The sequence below is a fragment of the Colobus angolensis genome, unplaced genomic scaffold, assembly GCF_000951035.1.
Source record: "Colobus angolensis palliatus isolate OR3802 unplaced genomic scaffold, Cang.pa_1.0 Scaffold350, whole genome shotgun sequence".
Lineage (NCBI taxonomy): Eukaryota > Metazoa > Chordata > Mammalia > Primates > Cercopithecidae > Colobus > Colobus angolensis.
The window spans coordinates 630,035-640,145 of record NW_012116822.1 but is presented as its reverse complement, the minus strand read 5'-3'; the positions used below and the strand labels follow the sequence as shown (position 1 = coordinate 640,145).

Here is a 10,111-nt window from a genome sequence, read left to right as displayed (position 1 = left end):
CACCACGCCCGGCTAATTTTTTTGTATTTTCAGTAGAGACGGGGTTTCACTATGTTAGCGAGGATGGTCTCGATCTCCTGACCTCGTGATCCTCCCGTCTCGGCCTCCCAAAGTGCTGGCATTACAGACCTGAGCCACCACGCTCGGCCTGTTTGTTTTTATTTAATGCAAAACAAATAAAATTGCACTTTAGTTCCAGAGTTAAAAGGTTTTTGTTGTTGTTGTTGTTTTGTTTTAGAGACAGGATTTTCCTCGGTGGCCCAGACTGCAGTGCAGTGGCTATTCACAGGTGCAGTCATGGCGCACTGAAGCCTCTAACTTCTGGGCTCAAGCGATCCCCCTCTTGGCCTCCTGGGTAGCTGGAACCACAGGCATGAATCACCACAGAGGAGAAAGGCCAATTTTTAAGTTGGTTTAACTGACCTGTGCTCCCACCCACAACCACCAGAACACTTCTAAGTTTCTACTTACTGGCCTGTTGCAGCAACACAAAAATGGCAGGCCTGCCACATCAGGATCAAAGGTAATTAGTATTACAAATTAGTAATTTGCAGCGATTATCTAATTAATATCCATCCAGAGTTCCAAAAAATAGTGGAAGCGGCTAATCAGAGATACCAAGATCCACTAGATCTCGGCCTGCCACTGCAGCCCACGCCCTGGTAGCTCTGTGTCTTAACCTTCTACGGACCCATGCAAAGGGCGGCTCCTCATAGCTCTCCCCGCGCACTGCAGGGAGCTCCCTCCCCAAAGCTTCCCTCTGCTGTTCCTGGCTTCGCTGGAGCCGTCCTTCCCTCAGCCCCGGCTGGCTGGCTTCTCGGCTAGGCCCTCCGCCTGCGTAGCGTCAGGCAATGGTAAGAACTGCGGGGAAAACAATGGTGAGGGCATGCTAGTTTGGAGAGAGAGGGGATTGCAATTTTAGATAAAATCATCAGGGAAACCTCTCCCATGAGAAACACTGGAACGGAACCCTGCGGGATGAGAGTAAGCCACATGCTATCTGGGGAAAAGCGGCGCAGACTCAGGTCAGTGGGGTCATTACTTGCTCTATATCTTTCACACCTGCGCAACGGGGTCCAGGGGTCAGAAAACAAAGTAAGAAAAATAATGCATGAAAGGAGGCAGCCTTAGGCCGGGCGCGGTGGCTCACGCCTGTAATCCCAGCACTTTGGGAGGCCGAGGCGGGCAGATCGTCTGAGGTCAGGAGTTCGAGACCAGCCAGACCAACATGGAGAAACCCCTGTCTCTACAAAAAATACAAAATTAGCCGGGCATGGTGGCGCATGCCTACAATCCCAGCTACTCGGGAGGCTGAAGCAGGAGAATCGCTTGAACCCGGGAGGCGGTGGTTGCAGTGAGCTGAGATTGCGCCATCGCACTCCTGCCTGGGCAACAAGAGCGAAACTCTGTCAAAAAGGGAAAAAAAAGAGGACAACCTTTCCAGCACCCAGGGCCCCGCCCCCTCCGGCCCCGATTCCCACGGCTCCGCCCCTAGCCTCACAGTCCCTGGGCTCCGCCCTAATCCGTTCCGCCCCGTCTCTTGACCTGTGCTCCCACCCACAACCACCAGAACACTTCTAAGTTTCTACTTACTGGCCTGTTGCAGCAACACAAAACCAGCAGGCCTGCCACATCAGGATCAAAGGTAATTAGTATTACAAATTAGTAATACTAATATATAGGGAATGGCCACGCCTATAGGATCATGACTCCGCCCCTCTCCGCTCTCCGTAGTTACGGAGCTGAGCATCAACGATTGGGCTGAGTCGGAGACCTCGTTTCCTGATTGGCCGTGTTGTACGGCGGCTTCTCGCGCAGCTGATGGCCTGGAAGTGACGCCGAAAGCTGTGGACCGCGTGGGCTCGCCTCCCTGGGACTAGGTTTCCGTGGCCGCTGCGATGACCAAAATAAAGGCAGATCCCGACGGGCCCGAGGCTCAGACGGAGGCGTGCTCCGGGGAGCGCACCTACCAGGAGCTGCTGGTCAACCAGAACCCCATCGCTCAGCCCCTGGCTTCTCGCCGCCTCACGCGGAAGCTCTACAAATGCATCAAGAAAGGTGAGGCGGGAGCCGGCGTGGCCGGAATGGGGACGCGGGTAGCGGGGCGAGGCCCCCGACCGACTCTTCCGTTGTTGCAGCCGTGAAGCAGAAGCAGATTCGGCGCGGGGTGAAAGAGGTTCAGAAATTTGTCAACAAAGGAGAAAAAGGGTAAGAACCCTCCTTCCTCTAGATTTTGCATTTCTAAACGTAAACGGAGAAATCTCTACTTAGGTGCACAGTACAAAGGTTGACTCTGACCTAGCCCCATATACAGAAGCCAGTCAAGCAGTCGGTAAAGTCCCTTTGGTACAATACCGATACATCACGTATACGAGCTCAAAGTGAATTCCAAAGTGAAGCGAATCGTGTAAGCCAAGTTCCTTAGGGTAGACCCACCTTCATTAATGCAGGGACCTTCCTCCTCAGCCTCCGCTCCTTGCCTCAGATTACCTCGGGCCTCCTCCCTAATCCCCTCAGCCCTGAATCTCAGTCCTAGGGATGGCCCTTCTCCAGCTCTGTATTTAAGGAGCTGAGCGTTAACGTTTTTGTTTTTGAGATGAGTCTAGCCCTCACCGGGTTGGAGTGCAGTGGTGCGATCACAGCTCACCGCAGCCTCGTCCCCCTTGGGCTCAAGTGATCCTCCCAAGTAGCTGGGACCACAGGCTTGCGCCGCTACGCCTGGCTAATTGTTTTTGTTTTGCAGAGACAGAGGAGTCTGGCCATGTTGCCCCGGCTGGTCTTGAACTCCTGGGCCCAAGGGATCCTCCTGCCTCGGCCTCCCGAAGCGTTGCGATTACAGGCATGAACCACCGTGCCTGGCAGCCTTAACTATTGAGTATACTCTTTTTCAGGCACTATGCTGTGGGGGAAACAATGACATTCATTGATCAGATAATGACACACACACAAATAATTACACGTTGTGATAGCCATGAAGGAAAATGGCAGAGTGCAATGAGAATTACTTCTTCACCCCACTTTTCTTAATGGCATTTATCAAAATTTGAAACTTATTTACGTTTTTCTTCCCTGTATCACCCTCTCAGGCCAGATGGTAAGCTCCTTCAGAACAGGGCCTCCTTGCTTTATCCCAAGAAGTGAAACTGTAGGTGCTCAAGAGCTCAATAATGTTGGGCACACTTGTTGCTCAATGGCGTCTAACCTAGCTGGGGAGGGCACCTCAGGGCAAGTTTGCCTCAGCAGTCCCATTTGAGCTGAGCTCTTAAGACACAGGGATTAATTTGGAGGGGGGGTGGGAGGATCCTGCCAGAAGAAAGGGGCCTCCGGGCAGGAGAGGGTCTGGGGAGCAGAGGTGCTACCTTCTTAGAAGGCTTGTAGGCTACAGTAAATTTAGTTTTTATACTCAGTGCTTTGGAAGCTATTGGCGGCTAAAGCCAGGAATTGACATAATTTTTATTATTTTTTACACCCTAAGATTTTTCTGGCAGTTGAAGAAAGGATTAGAGAAGTACGAGTAGGTTTGGAGAGGTGATAGTGGAGACAGAGTTAGAGGGGACAGATTTGAAAGGACTTTTAGATGTGGAGAATGGGGAGGTATTGACAACTTCTAGGTTCTGGCATGCCCAGTTGGAGGGACAGAGGGCCTAATCTGAGATGTGAACAGTGGAGGAGGACTAGATTTGTGTAGAAAGATCACAAGCTTGGTTTTGGATAAGTTTTTGAGGTGCCGTAGAGACACATGACTTCCACCCCTCCCCCCACCAGGAGAACTGTCAAATAGGCAGATGGCTATAGGGGTTTGGAGCATGGAAGAGAGAGGGCCAGGCTGGAGATGGTAGGTAAATCTGGGAGTTTTCAGCACACAGATGGCACTTGACCCCACAGCAGTGGCTCTGGTCCGCCGGGAAGAAGGTACTGCGAGGGGATGGCAGCCGAAGACAAGGCTGTGAGGAACACTCACAGTTAAAGGCGCTTAATAGACAGGGAGCCGGCAGAGGAGCGCTAGGTGTGGGGAAGAGCGCTGTCAGCTGAGGGCTCTGTCCTTGTGTCTGCCTGTTGTTATCCAGCGTGGGAGAGCAAACTTTTCCTTCTGTGTCTTCAGGCTCCTGAGGCCCTTGCTCGCGAGTCTTGACACCTGGCCAGCTAGGAACCCTGGCTGAGGAGTCTCTGGCAAGCTTTCATTGCCTCACTGTCACTCTTGGGACAGAGCCCATGCTTCTTAGCCTGGTACCCAAGGCCTTGGAGGTGTCCCCTGCCAGTCTCTCTGGTGCCATTCTGATTCTCCCCGCTCATGCTCTCCCCACTCCCACCCCTTCCATGGGCTGCCTGACAGTCATTCATCATTTAGCGTGCTGTTCAAGTATCACCTCCTAGTTGAAACCTTTTTTGACTCTCCAAAGAGAGCTGAGCTTATACACCTTGGCACCCATCCTGTCCTTCACCTGTCTGAACACTACCTCACTTTGATGGCACTTACATGTTACCAAGAGGTAGAGATCACCCCAGAAGAGTGCACTCACCAAACACACTTTTCTCTCTCCCTAAGACCCAGCCTAGGGCAGCACTTCCAACTGAAAGAAGGAGGGAGCAAAGCCAGAAATGACTGTTTTCTCTCATTTCAGGATCATGGTTTTGGCAGGAGACACACTGCCCATTGAGGTATACTGCCATCTCCCAGTCATGTGTGAGGACCGAAATCTGCCATATGTCTATATCCCCTCAAAGACGGTAAGGAGCACATGGCCCCCTGACCTTGCTCAGCACTGGGGTGTCTGGGATCGTCTGCCATAGCAGAAGAGTATAGGACAGAGCCAGGAGTGTTGGAGCTAAGACGGGCCTGGATGGATTCTCGGCTCCATGTCTTCTTAGTTTTGGGACTACAGATGAGTTACCTCTTGCATTTCAGTTCCCGTCTTATAAAATGGGAATCCTAGCCCAGGTGCTGTGTCTCGCACCTGTAATCCTAGTGCTTTGGGAGGCCAAGACAGGAGGATCAGTTGAGGACAGTAGTTCAGGAATAACCTGCGTAACAAAGTGAGACTCCATCTCTACAAAAAAAAAATTTTTTAATTAGCTGGGTGTGGTGGCACATACCTGTAGTCCTAGCCACTTGGGAGGCTAAAGCGGGAGGATCACTTAAGCCCAGGAGTTTGAGGCTGCAGTGAGCCATGATCATACACCCCCACACTGCAGACTGCATGATAGAGTGAGGCCCTGTCTGGGAAAAAAAAAGAAAAAGGCTGGGGGTGGATCTTGGGTACCTACGTATCACTTGTTGGGATAAAGCAGGGAGAGGCCCTGTTTTGAAGGAACTTACCATTTGGCCTAAGGGTAAGAACCGAAGTCAGTTCTCTGTGGACTATGAGAATAAAAAGAGATAGATGTATGTGAGTAAGCTTTGTAAGCTAAGATGTTTCACCCGGTGTTAGTCCTGTTAGGTGGGTTTAGGCTCAGGGGGACCTGTAGCTGTCCGGATCTTACATAGCAGGGGCCAGATCTGAGGCACAGGAAGTGACGGATGGCAGGGACCGGGACCAGCCCCTGTTGGACTGGAGCCCTTTCATAGCTGTCATGTGGGAATGTAGGCCGTGTGTGGCTAGACCATGCCTTGAAAGTCTGATTGAGTTTAATGATGGCAACCAATTCAAGATGCTTTTAAATAGAACATAGACCGAAGAGAACATGGTTGTGGGACAGATTAGGCTGGTGGGTCATCAGTTGGTGACTTCCTGGCATATAGGTTGTACAGCCTTTTTTCCAAACAGCACTTCTTTCCTCTCTGTAGGACCTGGGTGCAGCCGCAGGCTCCAAGCGCCCCACCTGTGTGATAATGGTCAAGCCCCATGAAGAGTACCAGGAGGCCTACGACGAGTGTCTGGAGGAGGTGCAGTCCCTGCCCCTACCCCTATGAGGGGCTCCGGGAGCACCTGGGCACCTGCCGCTGGGAGCTACTGGGCTGGCGGTGGGACGACTGGCTGTCCTCCTGCCCACACACACTGACTGCATCTTCCCAGTTCCCCAAGGCACGCCTTCTTCCCAGGCAGCTCCAACAGCCCTTTCATGAAGGTAATGCCAGTCTTCTGTCCATCAGTGCCATTTCCTGTAGAACTAAAGGCTGTTCCAAGAAAGTGGGGTGGGGAAAGTAAATGCTAAGACTAAAATGTGAGTCTGTGGGTGTTTTCTTAAGCAGCAGCTGCTGGTTGGGCCAATGAGTTGGTGGGCGGGAAGAGTGAAGCAGTCTTACTCACCAGAGAGCCCGAAGGACTCAAAGGGTTCTGTGCTAATGCCCAGCTGCCCGGGGCCAGGTGCTTTGGCTCAAGCTGAGAACTGATCCTGCTGCTACCCCAGCGCTTTCAACTCCCTCTTCCAGGGTAGATGGGGGCTGTGAGGTAAGGCAGGGGGCCCAGACCCACTTCATGGAAGCCTAAAGCCCCCACATCAGGAACACCCCCATTCCTAACTTTCCCCCAGGAGCCTTAAATGCCACTGTGAAGCTTATGGAAGCAATTTATCCACCCACACAGCAAATTTTAAATAGGAATATGAAGCTAAAAATGCATCCCCCCAGGCTATCCCTCTTGCTTAACATAATGGCCTTAGTAACCCAATCCCTTCAAACATTTTAGACTTGGGGCCCCTTCCTGCTGTCAGAGGCCCTGCACAGGACTCAGTATACACAGCAACCAAGTTCAGGCACCCTGGAATAAACTCACAGGACTCTGTATACACAGCAACCGAGTTCAGGCACCCTGGAATAAACTGGAAATAGCTTGGGCTTGAGGGTCAGATCCGGTTAAAACTCCAAGCTGTCTCCTTTCCCAGCTGTGAGCCTGTTGTGCAAGTTATTTAATTTTCCTGAATCCCATTACACGGATTTCTCCCATGGAGGTAATAAGATCTGGTAATGGGTATATGTAAAAGCACGTTGCCCGGGGTCTGACATCTAAGCTCCCCACAGTCAGGGCTGCAAGCTGGGTTCTTTCTGCCTGGACACCGGACACCTGCTGGCCATGTTTCTGTGTGCAGCAGCCACCAGGCCGTGCCCAGTACCTGTGTGTGGTAGGCATGTGGTCATAATTTGTCTGTGAGGCTAAAGGTTGGCCAGGAGAAATGAGAAGGGCAGTGAATATATTTGTTCCAAGTTATAAAACAATGGCATTCCATTCTAACTGGGACTATTTACAGTGGGATGGTTCATACTGTTGAGGCTGTACAGTGGGAGGAAGAGGTGGGGCACCGCTGGACACCCTTGGGCCGAGGGGCAAGGGTGGACATAGCATTGGCATGGCAGCAAGAGACTTGGCTGAGGGCAGGGGTGGAAGGATGTCTACTGCTGAAGACCAAGTCCCTTGCCACTCTGTTGGCTGCTACTAAGTCAAGGGCAAATAAAAACAGGAAGAGACAGCAGGAGCACAGAGGCCAGCATCTCCCTTTCCTTATGCCATGGAGCCATCCGCCAGGTGTGGGCTGGTCCATCTCCCTCCGCCGTCTCTGCCAAAGGGCTGCTCCAGCCCTCCCCTCAGTGGAACTCCTCAGCCAGGTGCTCTGAAACCAACCACAGTCCACTGAAGCTAACCACCCAACTGAGACAGACCCAGGCTCACAGGTGAGAACCCCTTTCAACAAAATTCCTTCCAGGTAGGAATCAGAATATGATGCGTTTCCCATCTGCCGGGTTCTGCTCCATGGGACAGTAGGGACACTTCAGCCTGTAAAGGGAGGAGAACCAAGAATGTTTCAGGGGTGGCCAGTAGGAGAGCCAAGCCAAGGTGGAGTAGAGCACAAGGAACTTACTTTCCTCCATTAATGAGCTTATTGAGTGCATCTCGGGAGATAACATGGCCACAGATGAGCTTGATGGGAGGGTTGGAATCTGACGTCTGCTGGCGGAGGATGGGGCAAGCGAACACGGAGTGGTACCAGCACTTCATGCCTAGTTCAATCTCAATCTGGGAAGGGCAGCAAAGGAGGTGAGTTCCACTTCCTCTCATGGCTGTCCTCCCCAGTGCCTCTTGCCCATGATTCCCTGGGCCAGGCCTTACCGGTAACTCGTCCTTGTGACTCCAGACCCCAGTGCACTGCCTTTGCTCAATCACAGCCTTGATGTTCATCAACACGGGCAGCGCCACACAGCCAGAGGCAAAGCTGCAGACAAGGAACAGAGGCTAGAGTGGCTCAGACCACAGCAGACAGGCAGCAGGGCCAGCACGCCATGCTTCAGCATGGACCTTGAGACCGGGCTCTGAAATGGTGCATGGTCTTCAAAGATCCCTCACATTGTTCATAAGGTGCCACATATGTACTTATGTGTGTTTGACTCGAGACTCATTCAAATGCACCCCAAAATTTGAGCATCTACAGGGAAGACTTCCTATAGCTCTAGGGGCGCAGATATCTGCTCATCCTAATGACTGAAAAGTCCTTGGTGTGACTAGGGGACAGTGAGCAGTTCCAAAGGGCCCCAGCCTGCCTATAGGATTCACCCTGCTGTGTAGTCACAATACATCTTTATAATGGTGGCTACCAACTAGGCCGCCTAACAAATGGAGGCTGGGGTTCCGTTCTCATGACAACTGCATGGGGAAGGGAGCCTACTGGCTGGAACCTCAGATGCTAAATACCCTACAATGCACAGGGTAGTCCTGCACGACACAATCATCCTAAGGTGCTGATGTTCTTGCTGGGAAATAACATTCTATAACCTGAATCCATGGTCACAAATTAGATGAGCGTGGAATCAGTCCACTATATTGAAGTGCTGTATTCAGACTCCATAAACAGTCTAAACACACAGTAACAACTGTCTACTGTGGTGGAGTAGGTGGTTCTGGGGTCAGGTCCAAGTGCCCCTTATTCCCTATGAGGCCTTGGGCAAGTGAGTGCACATCTTGACTCTCCATTTCTTCCAACTGTAGAATGAGGATAACAGTGGCTGTCCCTCCCAGGGTTGCTGAGCTGTGAGGGAGGTGTCTGAGCAGCAGTGTTGAATACATGTTATTCAACCACTCACATCTCCCCTGAAGGCAAGTGGTAGTGAAGACATGAGGTCATGAGGAAGGCAGGCTTCAGAGGGCCGTGGGCTAGCTGGGAAGGTCTTGCAGTGATCCAGCGTGAGGTCCAAGAGAGGCAGGGACCTCATTCAGGAGACCTTACAAAATGGGAACCGTGACCATGCCACTGACCTCATGGTGACCTCGGGCCATAACTCTTCCTAGTCTAACTGTAAAATCAGGTAATTCCTCTCCTGAAGAATGACTAAGAAAGCCAGTTTCGGTCTCTGAAAGCACTGAGCACTGTTCCTGGCACATGGCAGGGCCTTGGCAAAATGATGATTCCCTCTCTACCCTCCCACTTGTGCTGTCCTCACGGGGCTGGGTTGTACCTGACGCTAAGGGGGGACTCCACAGAAAGCCCCAGCAGGGAACAGGCGTCCCGGGTAAAGGTCTCACAGATCTCTGCCCAGTGGCTGTTGTCCAGCAGGTGGCAGTAGGGTGACTTCTCCAAGCCCAGCCGCAGGTACACCAGACTGCCCATCATCACCTGGATCTCTACAAGGCAACCAGGGGGTGCAGCTCAGGGGGTGCAGGGCTCTGGGTCCACCCCAAGCGGGCGGCAGGACTGTGCAGCATCATATACTGAGCCCAACGGCTCCCAAGCCCCCAACCACACTGAGCAGGGATGAAAATGCCCTCAGGCAAATGTGACTAAAACCCATTGGGGAGGTGGAGGTCCAGGCTGCTTCTGCAGGACAAGAACAGGCATTACCTACATGGAGTCGGGAAGGAAGACGGTTCTTTTCCAGTTCTCTTTCCTCCCCAACTGCATCAAGGATCAAATAAGTCCTCAGGTTGGCACTGGTGTCTTCACACTAATCTCCATTTAGAGTAACCCCAGGTTAAGAGCTTTCAAGAGGCAGCAGTATGTAGCTAAAACTTAAATCATGGCTTGGGGCCGGGCGTGGTGGCTCATGCCTATAATTCTAGCACTTTGGGAGGCCAAGGTGGGTGGATCACATGAGGCCAGGAGTTTGAGACCAGCCTGGCCAACATAGTGAAACCCCGTCTCTACTAAAAAATACAAAAATTAGCCGGACGTGGTGTCAGGCACTTTT

At 52.0% G+C, this 10,111-nt stretch overlaps 2 protein-coding genes and 1 pseudogene across 6 annotated transcripts in view; 1 reads left to right on the top strand and 2 right to left on the bottom strand.

Moving 5' to 3' along the window:
• The window catches only part of LOC105519534, a 19,241-nt pseudogene extending 13,707 nt beyond the window's left edge, over positions 1–5,534 (bottom strand). Inside the window, exon 1 of the transcript XR_001002986.1 lies at positions 5,526–5,534. The product of XR_001002986.1 is annotated as an NAD(P)H-hydrate epimerase pseudogene (transcript). The remainder of the gene's footprint in view (positions 1–5,525) is intronic.
• On the top strand, positions 1,745–6,161 carry NHP2 (NHP2 ribonucleoprotein). 2 transcript variants are annotated; one of them, XM_011952911.1, is made up of 4 exons: positions 1,745–2,058; positions 2,139–2,208; positions 4,623–4,728; positions 5,786–6,161. In XM_011952911.1, exons 1-4 carry the CDS (start codon positions 1,899–1,901, stop codon positions 5,909–5,911), a joined length of 462 nt encoding a protein of 153 aa, XP_011808301.1. In that variant the 5' UTR covers positions 1,745–1,898; the 3' UTR covers positions 5,912–6,161. The 2 variants fall into 2 exon arrangements, with proteins under 2 accessions (XP_011808301.1, XP_011808302.1); XM_011952912.1 differs by lacking the exon at positions 4,623–4,728 and having other exon boundaries at positions 1,756–2,058.
• Positions 6,162–7,108: 947 nt separating this feature from the next.
• Positions 7,109–10,111, bottom strand: part of RMND5B (required for meiotic nuclear division 5 homolog B (S. cerevisiae)) — a 19,548-nt gene continuing 16,545 nt past the window's right edge. For all 3 annotated transcript variants that reach the window (XM_011952907.1, XM_011952908.1, XM_011952909.1), the window contains 4 exons: positions 9,383–9,548; positions 8,043–8,145; positions 7,795–7,949; positions 7,109–7,709 (listed from right to left, as the gene is read on the bottom strand). In XM_011952907.1, coding sequence (XP_011808297.1) covers positions 7,646–7,709; positions 7,795–7,949; positions 8,043–8,145; positions 9,383–9,548 — 488 coding nt within the window. In that variant the 3' untranslated portion in view covers positions 7,109–7,645. The remainder of the gene's footprint in view (positions 7,710–7,794; positions 7,950–8,042; positions 8,146–9,382; positions 9,549–10,111) is intronic.

Excerpts from the sequence above, each read along its gene's own strand:
- NHP2 (XM_011952911.1), top strand. The coding sequence starts at position 1,899 with ATGACCAAAATAAAGGCAGATCCCGACGGGCCCGAGGCTCAGACGGAG. Across the intron at positions 2,059-2,138 it reads CTACAAATGCATCAAGAAAG|CCGTGAAGCAGAAGCAGATT; the intron begins GTGAGGCGGGAG and ends CCGTTGTTGCAG. Across the intron at positions 2,209-4,622 it reads GTCAACAAAGGAGAAAAAGG|GATCATGGTTTTGGCAGGAG; the intron begins GTAAGAACCCTC and ends CTCTCATTTCAG.